The sequence below is a fragment of the Podarcis raffonei genome, chromosome 9 (assembly GCF_027172205.1).
Source record: "Podarcis raffonei isolate rPodRaf1 chromosome 9, rPodRaf1.pri, whole genome shotgun sequence".
Classification (NCBI taxonomy): Eukaryota; Metazoa; Chordata; class Lepidosauria; order Squamata; family Lacertidae; genus Podarcis; species Podarcis raffonei.
Genome location: NC_070610.1, coordinates 70582063 through 70603381, shown reverse-complemented (window position 1 = coordinate 70603381; position 21319 = coordinate 70582063). Strand labels below are relative to the sequence as shown.

Sequence of the window (21319 nt, the reverse complement as noted above, 5' to 3'; positions counted from 1 at the left end):
CAAAAGGTAGATGACTGCCAGTTTTTAACTCTGTGAGTAGATCGCAGTCCACCCCTGGAGAATCCTGAATTTATTGCTGAAGCATCTACAGCAGCAAGGAACCTCAGGCCTAAGCGTCAAATGTCGCCCTCCACGCTTTTCTGTTTAGTTTTCAGGACTCCGCATAGTCTATTTCCTCTCCCCAAGCAATTTCCTTCACCAACCCACCTCAGTCATTTTTGCCTGGCTAGGATATATCCTTGACTGTGATAATCCTTCTTGGTTGCCTGGATAGTGCAGCTCTGTGTGTAGAAACCTTTTGGAGTGTAGCCTACGATGCAAATGTCGGAGTCCATTGCACGCCCATTTTTGCTTCTGCCATCCTGTTTTCACAGTGGCCAACCAGATGCCAATGGAAAACTTGCAAGCACAAAACCCGCACGGATTAAATTTCTAGATATAAATAACTATCAGCTGCAAGAATATGGTCAGTAAGGACTTTTCAACAAAACTGGACAGTTTGATTCGTATTAGAATTAGTGTCGAACAGACGGATTGGTAACAACTTACAAGGGTTGATGTGCGTAGCTCTCAGCAGCGCATCCTTGGTCTGATTTAAATCATGAGGATCATCACATTGTTCAAGCTTAGTCACAGCAGAGGAAGCTGTGGTAAGCCACTTCTGTTTTGACAATGAAGTTAAATGTCATTTAGAAGTCAGCCAGCATATCACGTAGGTCCAGTAAATCCTGCAAATTAAGCCAGTAATAGAAGCCAGTTTTAGAAGAAGGACTGAATTTCAGGAAAATCACAAAGGATTAACATATATTTGCATAATAAATTTCCAATAAAACTCTTTCTTTTCTTTTCTTTTACAGCTTACCTAAAATCCATAAAGGGAATAAGTACCTCAGGGTACCATTTCATTCTTTAGCATTTTTTCTACGTTTGTGGATTAACTTTGTAAGCCATTTGTTCCTTTGATTCCCTCTTACACACAAGATTCCATGGACTATAAATAAGAGTAACGTAATAGAAGCGGATGATAGTGACACTTTAATAACAATAGATGTACAATAACTCTATACTAGTATTACCTCTTGACTCTGCATCCTAGGAAGGAAACTAGAAAGACATCCTGCAACCCATTTTTTCCCCTCTTGGTGACAAAAATAGTTTTGTACAGGAACTATTTCTTGTTTGACAAAAGGGGTGGGGAGCAAAATGAAGAAAAAGATGTATCCGTTGGGTGTAGCCTCTGGCTGTAGTGATGCCCAATTTATGAATGGAATACATATGAAAAGAGATTTGTTCATTCTTTGAAGAATCCATATGTAATGTGATCTGGTGACATTCCATTGTGATGTTTGATCCAAGTTAATGGTGGCAACCGTAACCTAGGTTTGTTGATCAGAGTCGAGAGTGGATTTCATGCTCTTTATTCAGCTCATAGTGGTGAAGAGGAATGGAAGTTCCCCCAGAATGTCTGCCTTATATACATTATTTACACAGTGGGCCCCAAGTGATTGGCTAATTCCGGGATTCTCCTGTAGGCCAATCAGGTTGCGGATTCCCTTCCACCTGGAGCTGGATTGGGTGGCTCAATCAGACAAATTCTGAATCCTAGTGTTCTAGGACCAATCAGACTGCTGCCTTTTGGATCCTATTCAACTCAGTACATAACAATCAGCTTAATAATGTTCATTCTTTGAAGAATCCATATGTAATGTGATCTGGTATATAACGTAATGGCCTGAATATAACCTCACTTTCCCCTAAATTCCAACCTTGAAAAGTTAAAGTGCAGCTTATATTCACAACCTTACAGTATGCAGCCAGGAGCAGCGAGGAATGGAGCGGCTTATATCCGGGTATTTTTTCTTTTTTCTTTTCTTTTCCCCCTTCCAGTTTTAAAGGTGCGACTTATATTTGGGTGCGGCTTATATTCGGGCCAATACGGTATATTACAGTTGGAGGGGAGAAGCGAGAATTTTGGGGGGAATTTTTGAGTGGATTAATTCCAAAGCTACTAATATCCACTTTGATATATGTCAGAATTACAATAATTTTTGGTTGTTTTTAAAATTTTATTTGCTTATTAAAAAGGAACATAAACACTCGAGCACATCTATAGATAGTCCATGGATGGAAAAACCTACTGTAATAGATCTTAGCCAACACTTTTGCATAAATATTGGACTCTCGGTGCATCCCTGACCTATTAAAAGCAGACCCCACAATTCTTGAAGGAGACACTAGAGAATTGCTTTGCTATGTTTTATAGGATGCAGTCTGCAAATGGAAAGGAAAGAAAATAAATAAATATTGGAACTTGATCCTCTACTGACACCTGGTGGCTTTTATTATTAACTACATTCTAGGTATTAACTTCTAGTTGAGGGATAAAGATAAGGCAGTGATGACCAAACTTGGCCCTCCAGCTGTTTTGGGACTACAATTCCCATCATCTCTAACTAACAGGACCAGTAGTCAGGGATGATGGGAACTGTAGTCCCCAAACAGCTGGAGGGCCAAGTTTGGCCATCACTGGTACAGTATAAGGAATCTGTGGCATTCGATATTGCTGGACTATGCCTCCCATCACCCCCGACCATTGTCCATACACCATACCAGGAGTCAGCAAACTTTTTCAGTAGGGGGCCGGTCCACTGTCCCTCAGACCTTGTGGGGGGCCGGACTATATTTTGGGGAAAAGAAAAAAAAGAACAAATTCCTATGCCCCACTGAAATATACTCGGAGTCGAGAGAGGATTTCATTGCTTCAGGGCGCCCCACGCTCCGGGCAAGCAGGCTGCGGATGTCTGCCCGAAGTGCGGGGTGCTCTGCTTCAGCACGCCCCGCGCTCTGGGCAGCAGGCTGCTATCCGCAGCCTAGGGAGCCCTGCGGGAACTCCCGTGGATTCCCCAGGCTTGCTGATAGCTTCCTGAAGCCTGGAGAGCGAGACGGGTCGGAAGAGGTATTTGTCATATCGTCTTCAATCATGTCATATGGGAAGCTGAAATGAGAAACTGCTGCAAATATTGTCACCACTTCTTACTTTTTGAACATCTCAAGTGTTACATATTATTCTCTGAAAGAGGAACTTATTTTACAAGGAGTTTCAGCTTGATATTTGACTTACGGATTTCATGGCACTAAAAAAATATCTTGTCACTCTTTGCTGAAAAAGCGCATCACTGTCTTGCATTTTATGGAACTGGGGAAAACTTTGACGATACACAATCTTAAACTGAAATATTTGTGATCAAAGATAGAAGCGTGTTCCATGGTTTAGCAGTACAAGAACATGATAAGAATTTCATAAAACAAATCTCATCCATCCCTTTCTAGAGAGAATCTATCCACATTTTAAAACAACAACCAGAGCACATATAAAAAATAAAATGCAATACAGAAACCAGCTGGTAAAGATCTGTTCCTATGAGATGGGTGCTTGATAATAAAATGTATTTGCAATTAATAATGATAAATATTAATGATTATAAAATAGAAGGAAAATCATGCAATATGCCCTCCAAAAGGCTTGCAACCCCCAAGGCTCCCCCATTCAAAAATGGAGATAGGGAGACCAAAGACAGCCCCCTTCCCCCGTGTTGAAGTAGGTAAAAAAATATGGGGAAAGTAAAATGTCGCTTAGAGAAGGATCTGAAATATTCTCCTTGAACCTTGATTTTTTATTATTATTCTGGATTTGATGCTTTAATGGGTTGTGAACCACTTTGAGATTTTTTTCTTTAAAATATAGAACGGCACAGAAATGAAATGAAGAAGCATAAATTTCACTGATTAAAAAAAATAAAAGACCGCCAGACATTCCATTGTGGTGTTTGATCCAAGTTAATAGTGGCAACCGTAACCTAGGTTTGTTGATCAATGAAATATACTCGGAGTCGAGAGTAGATTTCATGCTCTTTATTCATCTCATAGTGGCAAGGAGGAATGGAAGTTCCCCCAAGATGTCTGCTTTATATACATTATTTACACAATGGGCCCCATGTGATTGGCTAATTCCGGGATTCTCCTGTAGGCCCATCAGGTTGCGGATTTACTTCCACCTGAAGCTGGATTGGGTGGCTCCTGTGGACCAATCAGAATACTGCATACTGGGTCCTATTGTTCCAGGGCCAATCAGACTGCTGCATTCTGAATCCTATCGTTCTAGGACCAATCAGACTGCTGCATTTTGGATCCTATTCAACTCAGTACATAACAGAAGTTAAGCCAGCAAAAGCAGGGGGAGGAGTTTGGAGGATGAGAAGAAATGACCAAAAGATGGAGGCCCTTTATTGGCCCTGTAAGAAAAGAATTTTAAGAAAGCACTCCATTCATATTGACATTGGGAGCTGCTCCTTTGATTTGTCATTGAATTGGAGAGTTGGAAGGGATCCCATGCGTCATCTAGACCAGGCGCGTCCAACAGGTAGATCGTGATCTACCGGCAGATCACTGGACATCTGTGGTAGATCACTGGTTCCCCACACAGAAGCTCAACAACTTTGACCTGAACCCCCCAAAAACGGGGGTAGATCACTGCCAGATTTTAATTCAGATCGCAGCCTCTTGGGAGTTGGCCACCCCTGATCTAGACCAACCCCCTGTAAGAATCTCAGGATATAGATTCCCTGAAGTGGTATTTGCTGGTGTATGTTGAGTTTTGTGGTGGTTGCTTTTTTAGAGGAGCTCTGAGGGTCAGGATAAGGAGGTGCTTAAGACATGGTGGTAGTAGTAGTAGTAGTAGTAGTAGTAATAATAATAATAATAATAATAATAATAATAATAATAATAATATACTATTTATACCCCGCCCATCTGGCTGGGTTTCCCCAGCCACTCTGGGCAGCTTCCAACAGAATATTAAAATACAATAGTCTATTAAACATTAAAAGCTTCCCTAAAAAAGGCTGCCTTCAGATGTCTTCTAAAAGTCTGGTAGTTGTTTTTCTTTTTGACATCTGGTGGGAGGGTATTCCATAGGGCGGGTGCCACCACCGAGAAGGCCCTCTGCCCTGTAACTTGGCTTCTCGCAGTGAGGGAACCGCCAGAAGGCCCTCGGTGCTGGACCTCAGTGTCCGGGCTGAACGATGGGGGTGGAGATGCTCCTTCAGATATACTAGGCCGAGGCCGTTTAGGGCTTTAAAGGTCAGCACCAACACTTTGAATTGTGCTCAGAAACATACTGGGAGCCAGTGTAGGTCTTTCAAGACCCGTGCTATGTGGTCTCGGCAGCCGCTCCCAGTCACCAGTCTAGCTGCTGTGTTCTGGATTAGTTGTAGTTTCTGGGTCACCTTCAAAGGTAGCCCCACGTAGAGCACATTGCAGTAGTCCAAGCGGGAGATAACTAGAGCGTGCACCACTCTGGCGAGACAGTCTGCGGGCAGGTAGGGTCTCAGCCTGCGTACCAGGTGGAGTTGGTAGACAGCTGCCCTGGATACAGAATTGACCTGCACCTCCATGGACAGCTGTGAGTCCAAAATGACTCCCAGGCTGCGCACCTGGTCCTTCAGGGGCACAGTTACCCTATTCAGGACCAGGGAATCCTCCACACCAGCCCGCCCCCTGTCCCCCAAAAACAGTACTTCTGTCTTGTCAGTATTCAACTTCAATCCATTAGCCGCCATCCATCCTCCAATCGCCTCCAGGCACTCACACAGGACCTTCACCGCCTTCACTGGTTCTGATTTGAAAGAGAGGTAGAGCTGGGTATCATCTGCATATTGATGGACACCCAGTCCAAACCCCCTGATGATCTCTCCCAGCGGCTTCATATAGATGTTAAAAAGCATGGGGGAGAGGACGGAACCCTGAGGCACCCCACAAGTGAGAATGACTCCCAGGCTGCGCACCTGGGCCTTCAGGGGCACAGTTACCCCATTCAGGACCAGGGAGTCCTCCACACCCGCCCGCCTCCTGTCCCCCCAAAACAGTACTTCTGTCTTGTCAGCACCAACACTTTGAATTGTGCTTGGAAACTTACTGGGAGCCAATGTAGGTCTTTCAAGACCGGAGTTATGTGGTTATGTGGTCTTGGCGGCCACTCCCAGTCACTTGATTATGTGTAAAGATTGCTGGAGCTGAATGTACTGGTATTTTAGTGTCAGCAATATCTTAACGTTATGCTTCATGTGATGCTGAGACAGAGCCTGAGACTTTTAATCTCACAGTCGTGGGTTCGAGCCCCACGTTGGGCAAAATATTTCTGCATTGCAGGGGATTGGACTAGATGATCCTTGCAGTCTCTTCCAACTCTGCAGTTCTGCGATGCTATGAATCGATGACATCAATGGAGCGTTTTTGGGCGGGATCCCCCATAAATCACCCGGTGCCTAACACATGATTATATTTGTGGCCAACAAATACTGAATTGGAGTGGAGATTCTGAAGCATTTTCCAACAAATAATTAGCAAAGTGATGTTTTCCCCAGAAGGCAGAAGAAACTCCATGACAGCAGCAGCCTCTGGGGTCCTTATAAATATGGAAACCTCAGTTATGAGGCACCACACAGTTTTTTTTGGCATGCAGTGGCAAAAACAGACAAGTTTTCTTCTTCTCTCTCCCTCCTTCCCCCAGTTGAACACTCTCATTTAGCAGCAGGCATGACAACACGGGCAAGCGAGTGCAGTGAGAAACTGCTGAAAAGAGCTAAGCTATCTCCTTAACATTTTTTCAAGGGATTAATTTCACCTGCCTTTCCTGTTTTCCTGGCACGCTCTCTTTCCCCCTTTATAAACTCAGCTGGGAAACTATTTCAAGTCCCCAGCTCCAGGGAACAAGTTGTTTAAGGTCCAGGCTTTTACTCCCTTCCCCCTGCTACTTTTGACAAGTCACAAAATTGTGAAGTTAGCAGAAAAGCGAGCTGGCAGACAGGGGGTGGGAGATGCTTTCATTCTTTGGATGCAATGAACTGAGGAAAAAACGGCCATTGTAATGGTAAATTGCTCACAGAAGGGGAGAAAGGGCTGATAATCAATATAAAAAAATAATAATGAAGCGCTGGTGTGCATTTGAGGAGCTTGCTACCCAAAGCATTTAAATGTCTCTTTTTTCCCCTTTTTATGCTGAAAAGCCACCGATTGCAAATGTTAAGGGAAAGAATGAAGAGGTGAGAGGAAGGATCTTGCACGGGACCAATGTTTGCACGGGAAGAAATGCTTCGTTTTCAAAAAGCTGCATCCAAAAAGTTGGAAGTTCTGAGATAGAAATGATGAGCAAATTGAGCTCTGCCTTCTGGACTTCTGCTGAGAAGGAAAACATAACCTCCTGGCAATCCTAGCAGCCTGCGATCCTGTAGACTATGAGACAATTCATCATGGACGTGAGGGATTTTAGTCTTCTACTCTCTCCTCCTCCTCCCCAGACTCTTCCAGTCCCTGCTTTTGGCTTCAGTGAGTGCTTGAGAATATAAACATGAGGATGCTGGACAATATAAACAGGACTATTATTTCTTCTTCGGAAGCAAACTTAACCCATAAAGGAAGATACATTTATTTGGAGGTTTTGCTACAAGGAGGTCCTCCATGGGGATTTACTTTGAAAGGTGGACTGGAACATGGGGAACCATTAATCATCTCCAAGGTAACCTTGTTTACTTGAATTAAAGATGTGTTCAGCTGCAGATTGGGCCAAAATTGTGGTTAAAATGTAATCCAGGTGGAGAGTGGTTTTTCGGTGTGTTTTTTTAAGTCCAGGAATGTGCTTGCTCTGAACTCTTTGATTCACTGAGTGGTTAATTCAGTACTTGGGTATACTGTGAAGCGAAAGGACATTTGGCGCAAAACGCAGGGAACTTCTTTTGCACATACCCCATTAAAATAAATGGGAAAATTGTGCAAAAATTGTGTTCCAAAGGGGCTTGCGCAGAAGAGGATACATCCTGCACTTAAATTACTTTTCTGTATTCAAGGGGAAATCTCTCATAACGCTAACCTAATTTACAATTAAAATAAGCTGGCATACTTGGACTTAAACGATTTAGTCTAATTCATGTCAAAGAGATCAAACTGGCTTAAATCAATGAAGTTCGGTTTAGCAGATCAAGCAGCATGCATTGGTTTTGTGAGAAAGAGAAAGAAGAAACTTTATTTGTTATTTGTGTTTTGGTTCTTGGTTTTTAAATTCAGGTAGCTGGTTTGTGTGCAATGTTAGCTGTAACTACAGGATGTTGCTGTGCTGTTGGCTCTAGAGAAAGTAACAGAGGGAAGCCTTGAAGTGGACAATAATGTGCAAGCTGTGGGGTTTCACTGAATTCTTTTTCAAGCAGTGCAAGAACTCTTTGGGAGACCCCAAACCAGTATAATCTTACAGACAAAAGTTGTTCCAAGAAAATAGTGATGTAAGGGCAAGGAAGCAGAGTCAAGTGTGGCAGAACTGGTTTTGGGAAGGAGGCAGGAGGGCTGTGACAGAATGCATTGACGCTGAAAGTTGAGAAAAAGGGGAATCACAATTTTCAGTCCACTCCTGATCTCCTCATTCTATTTTAAATTTAAGCAAAACCCTCTCCTGTGAGAACAATATGAAATGCAAGCCATTTAGCACTGAGAGGCGAAGCAACGTATTCCACCTCTTTCGGCTTAAGAGTGTTTTGTTGTATAATAAGTGTAATATGCACAGCTCATAGTTTTTAAACAACAACAAGAGGGATGGATGGTGCTTACTGCTGAAAATTAATGAGTCTATGGGACTACGTTTCTACAACAACCAACTCCCTTAATGTCAAACATGCCTGGGGTGTGCATGATACCACCGGGAGCTCAGTCTCTTTGTTCCTGTTCCTTAAAACGTCTGCGCAAAATTGGTACTTCTGTTTGTCTTTTTAAAAGTTACTTATTGAAAGCAGTTGTGATTGTGACATTGTATTTATGTGCTTGCAAGGGTCTGAGCTTCTGGACTCAATGTTTTGAGTTTGCACTTACAGTAACTGGAATCCACACCTAGAACGGATTTGTAAACCAACTTCAAAGCATTGTTTCAGATCCTGGTTGCTACCCCCTGCTCCCAATAAACCTCTGGTTTGTAAGCAGGTTTGGGTATGAACATCGAAACAAATAACGATTTAGCTAGCCCATGGTTTCATGTTAAGACCAATAACTGAATTCTTATTTAGGGCCTCAATAGAGGCCCAGTGTCCAAATTGCTTCCTCCGGATGTTGTTGTTGTTTAGTCGTTTAGTCGTGTCCGACTCTTCGTGACCCCATGGACCAGAGCACGCCAGGCATCTCTGTCCTCCACTACCTCCCGCAGTTTGGTCAAACTCATGCTGGTAACCTCGAAAACACTATCCAACCATCTCATCCTCTGTCGCCCCCTTCTCCTTGTGCCCTCCATCTTTCCCAGCATCAGTGTCTTCTCCAGGGAGTCTTCTCTTCTCATGAGGTGGCCAGAGTACTGGAGCCTCAGCTTCAGGATCTGTCCTTCCAGTGAGCACTCAGGGCTGATTTCCTTAAGAATGGATGCGTTTGATCTTCTTGCAGTCCATGGGACTCTCAAGAGTCTCCTCCAGCACCATAATTCAAAAGCATCAATTCTTCGGCGATCAGCCTTCTTTATGGTCCAGCTCTCACTTCCATACATCACTACTGGGAAAACCATGGCTTTTCCTCCAGATATGAACCCATTATCTGCCAGGGACTGGCTGGATGACACCAGCTGGGGAACTGCCAAGGGAAACCCCAGAGGAGGAAAGCGCAGAGCTTAGGGGTTGGTGATGGGACACCAAGAAGAGGTCAGGGGGAGGAGAGTGGGAGGAGATGCTGGATGCCAAAGGGGCAACAGGGTTTAGTGAGCAGGAAGAGCCTGTGACAGGGAGCAGTTCAGACTCTAAGGCTGAAACAGAGGAGGGAAGTCAATGGAATATTGAAGAATCCAGAGAGTTTCCCTCTCCTGGTCTCCCAAGAACACACAGAATAATGAGGATGGCAGAACAGAAACCAGAGGTGCGCAGATGCAGTTTGAGACTGCTTGGGAAACATCTGGGAGAGGAGGAGCTTTAGAGAGGGTAGAAGGTGCGGACCATCAGTCCTGGCAACTGTTCCATAGGGCAAGACCTACTGAGAATGTTGCTGAGTAGATGCTTGTTGCCTTAAATAAAAAGTTAACTTCACTGACAACTGGCTCTGATTCTTCGGTTGACCAGCATCTGACTCCAGATTACCCTAGACCAGTTTCCCCAAGCTTGGTGTCCTCCAGGTGTTTTGGAGCACAATTCACATTGTTCATATCAAGGGAGTTGTATTACATAACAGCTGGAGGGCAAAGGCTGGGGAACGCTGCCACAGAACAATAGTTTCCCAGTTTTCTACCTTCTGGGAACCTTCTTCACATTGGTCTATCTGATGAGGACCCTTGTGTGCTGTAAAGGATTCTCTAAAGTAAGGGTAGCAAATGTGAACCCCAACTCCCACCAGCCTTAGCTAATAGGGCAAGTGGTAAGGGATGATGGGAGTTGTAGTCCGGCAACATCTGGCGGGCCCACACCAGCTCTATTGAATGGTAGGAACATCAAGAGGGCACCAGAACTCACCTAAGGCTTTGTGTTGCAGTAGTGATGGGCAGGCTGTCTTTCAGAGAAGCTTGCCTGCTTTGATTGATCTTCTCATGACACAACCTGTAGAAACTTCCCAAGGAATCCCAGGATTGCCCATCGGAAAACCACAGCCCTTGGTCTTCTTGATCTCTTCTAGGTTGGGTACAGTAGTACACACTCCTTGTGGAACTAAGCCTTAGCAGCTTTTGAGCTGGAACTGTGTGTAGTTTTCTGTGCAGCCCCAGTTGCAATTTTCACCTGGCTTGACCTTCTCCCACACAGTTGCAGCACAGTCCTTGCCAAAGCTGCGTCTCTCTGTGTTTTAGGATTGTGCCTGGTAGCAGACATTTAGTGACCATATTGTCGGAGCCTGCGTTCGACCAAGCGACTCCTCCAGAATCGCCCTCCGACGTGATTAACGACCTGAGCCTTTGATAAGGCTCCAAGCACGTTCCCATTACGCAGAGTTTCAAAGCAGCAGAAGTGACAAGATTTATGAGCTACCTCACTAAGAGTTTTATTTCTAGCTATGCAGACAGAAAAGCAACAAACATGCTCTCTCTGTGAAAGCAGAGAGCAACTGGAACAAAGGAACAGGAAACATCACATCCGTCTCATGTCTACCGTGAGACTTCCAACAGTATGGAATCTCTGGAATGTAAACAGAGTCTTGTGACTCCAAGCACTGCACAGTGGCAACACCCCGAAACCAACACATATAGCTCCAATATTTCTACAAGTTTTTGTTTTGTTATATAGTAGCAAGTGGAACAGTTGCTCAATGTTTAGAGAATCTCCTGCTCACTAAGATCCATTTATCTGCTCATTCAGTGGTTACGGCTCAGGCGTTTTGGAACAGCTTAACATGCCACAGGGCTTCTCTGAAATGCCCTTTCTAATCTTAAATTCAACAGCCACATATTTAACAAGAGAGCAAATTCTTGTCCTAAGAACAGAGACCTCAACTGCATTCTTGCCTGGGTAGCAGCAATATGGGAATGCTGTTACCTGCTGTGCCATTGCCCATTCATCTCCTTAAACTCATAAGCATCTAGCTACTCTGGTAGCCGCTAGAAGCAAGCGAAGAAGAGTAAAATATTTTCCAGCCAGTAGGGTAATAGCAAGTGATAAAGCTTGCTATGGCTATAGTCTTTGGGTGCCAGATGGAGACATTCCTACTCACCCTGCCTGACATTTCGCTCACAACTGGTGTTCGTCTTTTAGTTGGGTGGGGTGGAATGTGTCCTTTCTATGTTATTGTGGGATGAGCACTTTTCCATAAAAATGGCCTCTTATCTTATGTATTTGGTAATGTATGCTTCAAACACACACACACGCAAAAAACATGACAACAGTCTGTTAGCTGCTTTGAGACAACTTTTTCTGTGGTAAGCACTAACCAGCAAATAAACTTATTAAAAAACAACAACCCTAAAACTGTAATATTAATAAAATATATGTTGGAGGGATCCTGAAGTATAATCCCAAATATTAGCTAGAATTTTTTAAAATTTAGGGCTGCTATATTTAAAAAAGTAAAATTCCTGATACCCATGAAATTGATCAGCTTTTTCTAGGAAGACCCCAAAATTGTTCAGTTTTTTTAAGGAAACCTAACCCCAAATTAGTGATTTTAAGCTTTTTGAGTTGTTTCTGCTCCTTTTTCCACCGCATTGCCATGCATCTGGGTTTTTTCCTGATAAAATCCCCCCCATGCCATTTTTACACCCGAAAACCAGGACACGTCAGGAATATTCCTGACGTATGGCAAGCCTATATTTATTTATTTTTGCAGTACATGATTGAATTAGGGCTGGACCTACACATACTCTGCATGTTTACATTGCAAAACGAAATCCAAGCTGAAATCTGTGCACTGCCAAAGGGATTAAAAAAAGAGGCTAAATTGTTTGACCTGGTAAACTTTGCATATTGCTCATTTTGTGTCATGTGTTCTAGTCATGGAGGGGCAAGGCAGTGTGCTGGCTACTGAAACATTGCCTCTTAAACTAGGGTTACCAGATGTCCCTGTTTCCCGGGGACAGTTGCTGGATTTGCGAATAGGTCCCCGGACAAATTCCATCCCCGTAATGTCCCCGGATTTCATCTAATGTCCCCGGGAAACACAGCAGTGGCAGTCTCAGCAGCCTGGAGCAGTTGGCTCTGGCTGGCTTCAGGAGCTGCTCAGAAGTCCCCATATGATGGTGGTGCAGGGGCTCTAAGATGCAGCTTCCGGGCTGCCTCCACCTTCCCTGACCCCAGCAACCAAGCTGTGAAGGGAGGCTTCATGCTGCCTATCGGAGCAGCCTCTCAACTACTACTTGCGTGCAAGCAGGAGCGGGGCGGGGATCTCTCAGCTGTGAAGGGAGGCTTCATGTGGCCTATCAGAGCTTGCGTGCAATCAGGAGGGGGCAGGGATCTTTCAGTTAGGCAACAGGAAGCCTCCCTTCCCAGCTGAGGGATCCCCTTCCCCTCCTGCTTGCACGCAAGTAGGAATGGGATTGGGGCTGCTCCGATGGGAAGGGAGGCATCGCACTACCCGAGCCTTGCCGCTGCTGCCGCTCTCGGCCCTTCTCCGTCTTCCATGCCTGACCCACCGCGCACCGCTTCCCCATCACCACCACCAAAGAACCAACAACTCAGGGGCTGCCCAGGCTCATGGAGAAAGGAGATAGAAGCCTCGGAGGAAGGGAAAACATGGCGGTTGAGGTCAAGGCGGCGGCCGCGCCTCCGCCACCGCCATCGCTGCAGCATCAACGTCCTAAACGTGTAGTATGTATATATGTATTTATATATGTATGTATGTATTTAAAGTGTCCCCAGATTCATTGAAAAAAATCTGGTAGCCTTACCTTAAAGGGACGCGGGTGGCGCTGTGGGTTAAACCACAGAGCCTAGGACTTGCCAATCAGAAGGTCGGTGGTTCGAATCTCTGTGACGGGGTGAGCGCCCGTTGCTCGGTCCCTGCTCCTGCCAACCTAGCAGTTCGAAAGCACGTCAAAGTGCAAGTAGATAAATAGGTACTGCTCCGGCGGGAAGGTAAACGGCGTTTCCGTGTGCTGCTGTGGTTCGCCAGAAGCGGCTTAGTCCTGCTGGCCACATGACCCGGAAGCTGTACGCCGGCTCCCTCGGCCAATAACGCAAGATGAACTCCAGAGTTGGCCACGACTGGACCTAATGGTCAGGGGTCCCTTTACCCTTTAACCTTACCTTAAACCCCCTTAACTATGGGTCCTCCCCCCATAGCCATCCTTCTACTGAGTGGATTCCATTGCATGCAATCCCCACATGCAAAATATTCCGCTTCAGGTTTCTGCGCTTCAGGTTTCTGTGGCAGGTGAAACCTTTTCCCTAACTTTGGGGGAAGGAGGGTGGCGTTGGACTGGGCATTTGTATTGAATGCCTGTCTCTGCTGCTGCTTTTAATTGTAAATTAATAAGGATTTATTAATTAAACCTCATTGTTTAATTTTGGTTCAGATGGTATATTCTTCCGCCCAGGGTGGATTACATCCTTCAGAACAGAAAGGAATTTAGGCACCACATCAGCTGCTTATGAGGGCTAAGCCTATGTATACATCAGCTTATACTGTTTTATAAAATTTACAGGGCTCTGAAAACATTTTTGTTTTGTGATTGGAGAGAGGCACAGTATTAAAGAAATCGCTTTAGTGGCCTGCGTTCTCACAGCGATGTATGAATTTGTTGGCATTTTGTGAAATGGCAAGGACCACCTTGAAGACAGTGGAGCCCCATTTGGTCTGAGGCGCCAGCATCCCCTTACTTTTAGGGACAAGCCAGGATCCTGAGAACGATTCATGAGAAAGGATTTGCCTTCCTGAATCAGATCAGATGGCCACAATTTGGACTCCCAAGCAGATGTCTTCATGCTCTGCTTGTGATCATCTCAGGGGATGCTGCACTCATTTGGTGGATGTTCTTGCCATATGGTAATCTCAGGAATATAATATAATTCCCATCATCCCTGACCATTGGCTATGCTGACTGGGGCTGATGACATTTGGCAGTCCAACAATAACTGGAGAACACCAAGTTGAGGAAGGTTGTATCTTTCTACTGTGGCCCATAACCATTGATAGAGGATAAATCTAATTCTTTTAGCCTATCTTCTGGCAATGAAAGCATGAGTTAACCATGTATTGCACAAATAAATATTTCTTTTTGTCTGAAATTATTGCTGATTTATTGGATGATCACGAGTCCTCGTGTTTGTGAGAGAGGGGGAAATTCTCTTTAAAAGCTCTGTGGGTACTTTTGTAAATTTTCCACCCTTTTCAGTCTCATTTGTCTTTTCCCTTTGCTAAAGCACCCCCATACACCCCAGGGTTCCCTTTTTTTGGCTTTTCTTGTTTAGATATGCAGAAGGTGCAAAAGCAAGTAAAGAATGCTACCTGGAGAGGGAGAGAGAGAATAATTGCAAAATGGATGCTACCAAATGGGCAACCAAAATGGTCAAAGGCCTGGAAACGATGCCTTATGAAGAACGGCTAAGGGAGCTGGGCATGTTTAGCCTGGAGAAGAGGAGGTTAAGGGGTGATATGATAGCCATGTTCAAATATATAAAAGGATGTCATATAGAGGAGGGAGAAAGGTTGTTTTCTGCTGCTCCAGAGAAGCGGACACGGAGCAATGGATCCAAACTACAAGAAAGAAGATTCCACCTAAACATTAGGAAGAACTTCCTGACAGTAAGAGCTGTTCGACAGTGGAATTTGCTGCCAAGGAGTGTGGTGGAGTCTCCTTCTTTGGAGGTCTTTAAGCAGAGGCTTGACAACCATATGTCAGGAGTGCTCTGATGGTGTTTCCTGCTTGGCAGGGGGTTGGACTCGATGGCCCTTGTGGTCTATTTCAACTCTATGATTCTATGATTCAACAGAAAAATGGGAAATTAAACTGGACAAAAAGCAAAGTGGAGTTTCTTTGTCCCCTAAATCCTACACACGCCCAGTAGAGGAACACTCAAAATTCCCCGTTGCCCCCAGAGGGTAATGCTGATGGTATCCCACCTTGTGCAAGCTCTTGGGTAAAAGATATATTATCTTTTCTTAGATCAATAGGTTGTGTGCAGTTAAAGGGACTCTTTTGATACCCATATCTATTCGGCTGTTAATCCTCCTTTAGCACAAAAGGCTCCTGTTTCATTCTGTTGCACATACTGGTTGATCATGTTTGGGCTGAGGTGTGAGAAGCTGCTCTTTGGAGTTGAAGCCTAAACAGCTGGAGTTTTCAGGCAGGGAGCATGGGCTACTGAGTGAGTGCAGCACAGACAGTCAATCTGCAGTGGTTTATAGGACAGTGTCCTGCCAACAGTCATGTAGCCAGGTGCACAAGAGAATAATGTTGCTTCTGCAGCTTTAAGAGGATTGCCATTGGTCAAATGTAAATACTTTCTTGGGCTCCATGATCACTGCAGATGGTGACAGCAGCCACGAAATTAAAAGACGCTTGCTTCTTGGGAGAAAAGCAATGACAAACCTAGACAGCATCTTAAAAAGTAGAGACATCACCTTGCCAACAAAGATCCATATAGTAAAAGCTATGGTTTTCCCAGTAGTGATGTATGGAAGTGAGAGCTGGACCATAAAGAAGGCTGATCACTGAATAATTGATGCTCTTGAATTATGGTGCTAGAGGAGACTCTTGAGAGTCCCATGGACTGCAAGAAGATCAAGCCTATCCATTCTAAGGAAATCAGCCCTGAGTGTTCACTGGAAGGACAGATCCTGAAGCTGAGGCTCCAATACTTTGGCCACCTCATGAGAAGAGAAGACTCCCTGGAAAAGACCCTGATGTTGGGAAAGATGGAGGGCACAAGGAGAAGGGGACGACAGAGGATGAGATGGTTGGACAGTGTTCTGGAAGCTACCAGCATGAGTTTGGCCAAACTGCGGGAGGCAGTGGAAGACAGGAGTGCCTGGCGTGCTCTGGTCCATGGGGTCACGAAGAGTCGGACACGACTAAACGACTAAACAACAACAAATATAATAGGGTAAGAACAAAGGGTAACCGAATGCATCCTGATAATTGGAGCACCTAAGTCTGTCATTGACAAAGTACACAATTTCCTTTTGGTTCTAATAGTTCAAGTACAAGATTTATTGAAGCCCTAAGAAAGGCAATCAGTTTGGTAATGAATTTTAATTCTGAAGTCTAAATCCTGATGTCAAATTACACTCCAAATTTCTTCAGGTTAAAAATTAGTGCATCTTCATTCTTCATAGTTACTCAGTGGCTCTACAGACATATGGCTCAATGTGGGCTGCTATTATTGTGCTTAGTTCCCACTGAAATCTGTGGGTCTCGAGTCATGACTAACTTTCCTCCGTGGTTTCACTGAGAACTATATGTGGGCCCTGAGCAGTTCCACAGCATGCATTTAAAACACAGTCGAGGCACATTTAAACCACATGACTTCCCCCAGAGTCCTGGGAACTGTGGTTTCTTCAGGGATGCTGTGAATTGTAGCTCTGTGAGGAGAAAACTACATTTCCCAAGATCCTTTGAGGGGGAGGTGTAGTGTGCTTTAAATGTACTGTACGTTGGATGGGCTTTGAGAGTATGGTGTGGATCTGCCCATGGAAGAAATATTGGATAAAGCGTTGGAGTGTAAGAACTGCTGATAAGGACATTGCTATTCAGCATGATTGAAAATTCAGTATGGAGCAGGCTGCAGGGTACATTTCAAAGTGTTGGCTTGGAAATAAGCTCCAAAATCCAATTAAGAAATAACAGGATTTATGTACATTCCTCCGGCCTCCTTAGCTTCTCCCCCTGGAAACATGTAGCATTGGGCTGGTGCCATTGCCAGGCCAATGCAGTCATTTCACTCCTACAATCCTTCCTTGGTGATCAACTGGCCTGAAATCCAATTCTAATTTCCAGTGGTGGGAGAGACCTTTCTTCCCATGGAATCAACTTCTATGTATTCTCTTCTGTGTATTCTCCTGTGCATCCCTCTCTCTCTCTGTGTGTGTATTTTTGTGGGGTTCTGTTGTTGTAGTTTAGTTGTGTCCAACTCTTCGTGACCCCATGGACCAGAGCACGTCAGGCACTCCTGTCTTCCACTGCCTCCCGCAGTTTGGTCAAACTCATGCTGGTAGCTTCCAGAACACTGTTCAATCATCTCGTCCTCTGTCGTCCCCTTCTCCTTGTGACCTCCATCTTTCCCAACATCAGGGCATTTTCCAGGGAGTCTTCTCTTCTCATGAGGTGGCCAAAGCATTGGAGCCTCAGCTTCAGGATCTGTCCTTCCAGTGAGCACTCAGGGCTGATTTCCTTCAGAATGGAGAGGTTTGATCTTCTTGCAGTCCATGGGACTCTCAAGAGTCTCATCCAGCACCATAATTCAAAAGCATCAATTCTTTGGTGATCCTTCTTTATGGTCCAGCTCTCACTTCCATACATCACTACTGGGAAAGCCATAGCTTTAACTATACGTACCTTTGTTGGCAAGGTGATGTCTCCGTGGGGTTCAGTAAGTCCTCAAAAACCTCCCAAACTTGTTTGACCAGAAATCAAAGTGAGGCAAAGTAAATCAGTGTGCAAGCTGTGGACAGCAGAGCCTGTTTTAAAAATTATCTGTTTTCAAGCTTAGATCATAAAGGCCACCCATTCCACCAGAGGTAAATTAGGGGGAATGTGACCTGTTCGGTTGCACTGGCATGAAGCTTCGGGGTTGCCGCAACTATATTGCCAAATGGAAGACAAGAGGCAGAGGGGCCCCAAAATTTGGCGTCACTGACATTTGAGACCTCTAGACCCACCATCGGTTCCACCAAATGTCCATATAGTTTTAATAATAATAATAATAATAATAATAATAATAATTAATAATAATTTATTATTTGTACCCCGCCCATCTGGCTGGGTTTCCCCAGCCACTCTGGGTGGCTTCCAACAAAGATGAAAAATACACTAAAATGTCACATATTAAAAACTTCCCTGAACAGGGCTGCCTTCAGATGTCTTCTGAATGTCAGGTAGATGTTTATCGCTTTGACATCTGATGGGAGGGCGTTCCACAGGGCGGGCGCCACTACCGAAAAGGCCCTCTGCCTGGTTCCCTGTAACTTGGCCTCTCGCAGTGAGGGAACCGCCAGAAGGCCCTCGGAGCTGGACCTCAGTGTCCGGGCAGAATGATGGGGGAGGAGACGCTCCTTCAGATATACTGGACCGAGGCCGTTTAGGGCTTTAAAGGTCAGCACCAACACTTTGAATTGTGCTCGGAAACGTACTGGGAGCCAATGTAGGTCTTTCAAGACCGGTGTTATATGGTCTCGGCGGCCACTCCCAGTCACCAGTCTATTTTCACACGTCTTCCATAGCTCAGTCCGGTAGAGCATGAGACACTTAATTTCAGGGTTGTGGGTTTGAGCCTTATGTTGGGCAAAATATTCCTGCATTCTAGGGGGTTGGACTAGATTGCCCTCATGGTCCATTTTAACTCAACCATTCTATGATTCTAAAAAAAAAATTCACTTTCTGAAACCACTCAATAAATCCTACAGTGAGAATAGGCCCCAGGACTTAGAATTGTAGAACCATAGAATTGTAGGTTTGGAAGGGATCTTGGAGATCTAGACAAACCCATTCTCAATTCAAGGTCTTTAATGTGGGGTACAAGTACGATATCCCTGACATAGGGCTGTCTAGGCTTTGCTCAGGGCTTTTTTTCAGCCGGAACACAGTTCCAGCACCTCTAAGGTGAGAGCCATTGCCATTCTAAGAGAACGAGGGAGGTGTTCATGGTGAGTTCCAGTACCTCTTTTTCCAGAAAAATAGCACCAGCTCTGTTTAATATGCCCAGTGACGGTGAATCTAAAGCTGTCAGATGGCTCTTATGAAGTTTTTCCTGATGTTTACCTAAAATCTGCTTCCTTGCAATATCCATCCATTGGTTTTAGTCCTGCCCTGTAGAACAGTAAAGAACAAGCCTGTTCAATCTTCTTTGTTGTTTTGTATTCAGTGGTCTGCGTTTGCCTGAGCTTGAGTCTGGACTAAGGAATCTGAGCTCCTGTGTTCTGATTCGATATATGATGTCCAATCACAGAACATTTCAGGGTTTGGGCCTCTGCGATTGGCCTTTGAACCATTAGTCATGATTCGCAGCTTGGAAGTTTAGACAGCCAATCACGTTGGGAGTGGGAGTGGCCCAGGCTTTTAGGAATGTATATAAGCAGTTGCTTTGCCTCTTTTATGTAGTTCAATAAAGGTTCTTGCTGTTATTGTTGTGTCTTGCCTTGTGGAAACCCACCTACACCTTCATGTGTGATAAGCAAGGTTCAGATTTATGTGGTGGAATGTGTGCATGTGTTTCTACACAACAGCCTCTTTTAGACAACCTGTGTTTTGAGCATTCATTCTGATTTGTTTGGGGTAGGCTATACAATGGTGCACCAACCATTTGTAATCCAGCACTTTCCAGTGCATTGCCTGCATCATTTTCCTTACTAGAAAAAGTCAAATTTTGGGGGTGGGTGGGAAGGAGGTTTGTTGCACAAGAGCAGCAAACCAACTTCAATTGCACAACCTAAATTTGCCAGTGTGTGATTGAATAGACAAATTGGAAGCTGAGCAGGCGGCTATCTTGTTTTGGGATGATTTATTTACTCCTGAACTTTTGGTAGCACTTAGTTATAACAGACGTGGGTGGCGCTGTGGGTTAAACCACAGAGCCTAGGGCTTGCTGATCAGAAGGTTGACAGTTCGAATCCCTGCGACGGGGTGAGCTCTCGTTGCTCGGTCTCTGCTCCTGCCAACCTAGCAGTTCAAAAGCACGTCAAAGTGCAAGTAGATAAATAGGTACCGCTCCGGCGGGAAGGTAAACGGCGTTTTCGTGCGCTGCTCTGGTTCACCAGAAGCGGCTTAGTCATGCTGGCCACATGACCCGGAAGCTGTATGCTGGCTCCCTCAGCCAATAAAGCGAGATGAGCGCTGCAACCCCAGAGTCGGTCACGACTGGACCTAATGGTCAGGGGTCCCTTTACCTTTACTAGTTATAAACAGAGACCAAAATTAGAAAAAAACCCACACCAAGTGACTATTTTAGGTCAAGATTCTGAGCTGCATGTCCTTTCTAGACGTCTTACCTTGCTGTGTTCAATTTTAAAAGTAGGCTTAGAGGCACCCAATGTTTCTGAAACCAAGTCTCATAGTAACTGAGAAATTAGCTGCTGGAATTTGGGCCAAGGTCTGGCACTGTTCCAGGAATGTATGTCTGGCAAGATGCTAGTCTCATCTCAAAAGAGGATGTAGTGTAGAAGCTTTACGAAGATGGAAGGGCAGGGGGAATTATCTTCATCTTTTCTAGATCCCACCATGTTTGTGTAATGTGTTTGCCGATGTTGAATGAATAGCACCCACTCATAAGAGATGCCGCTAGTGACCTCCATATAAGGCGACAGCAAAAAGGTTAGGAGAATTAGTCATGTAGAGCGGACTGGTTTAATAGGTGTATTGTGGCACCCTTGGCACACAATCAATAATTAAGTTGTTGGCATGTATGCCTTGGTTAAATTACTGCTGAGATGTGCCCCCAACCCCCTGGTTCAATGACTGCAAGACTCTTCGGGGGGGGGGCAAAATGCAAGCTTTCAAGTTACTGTGGAAATGTCTCATTCTAGGTCAGCTAAGAGGATTTTGCATTATTCTATATCCAGAATTAGCCTTTGGAGATGCATGCTGCTAGAGAACCTAAAACAGAAGGTTACTTCTGTACCAGTGAAGTAGCTCCGCCTTGGTCCAAAATGGGCATTTTGAAAGCTCATTTTGTGATGTGTA

At 44.7% G+C, this 21319-nt stretch overlaps 1 protein-coding gene across 2 annotated transcripts in view; it reads left to right on the top strand.

Annotated features, from left to right (window-relative positions):
• The first annotated feature begins 6698 nt into the window (after positions 1-6698).
• The window catches only part of SHROOM3 (shroom family member 3), a 217144-nt gene continuing 202523 nt past the window's right edge, over positions 6699-21319 (top strand). The window contains exons 1-2 of one of the 2 annotated variants that reach the window (XM_053404332.1): positions 6699-6928; positions 7065-7573. In XM_053404332.1, coding sequence (XP_053260307.1) covers positions 7406-7573 — 168 coding nt within the window. In that variant the 5' untranslated portion in view covers positions 6699-6928; positions 7065-7405. Of the gene's footprint in view, positions 7574-21319 lie in introns of both variants that reach the window. The other variant, XM_053404331.1, reaches the window with a different exon arrangement.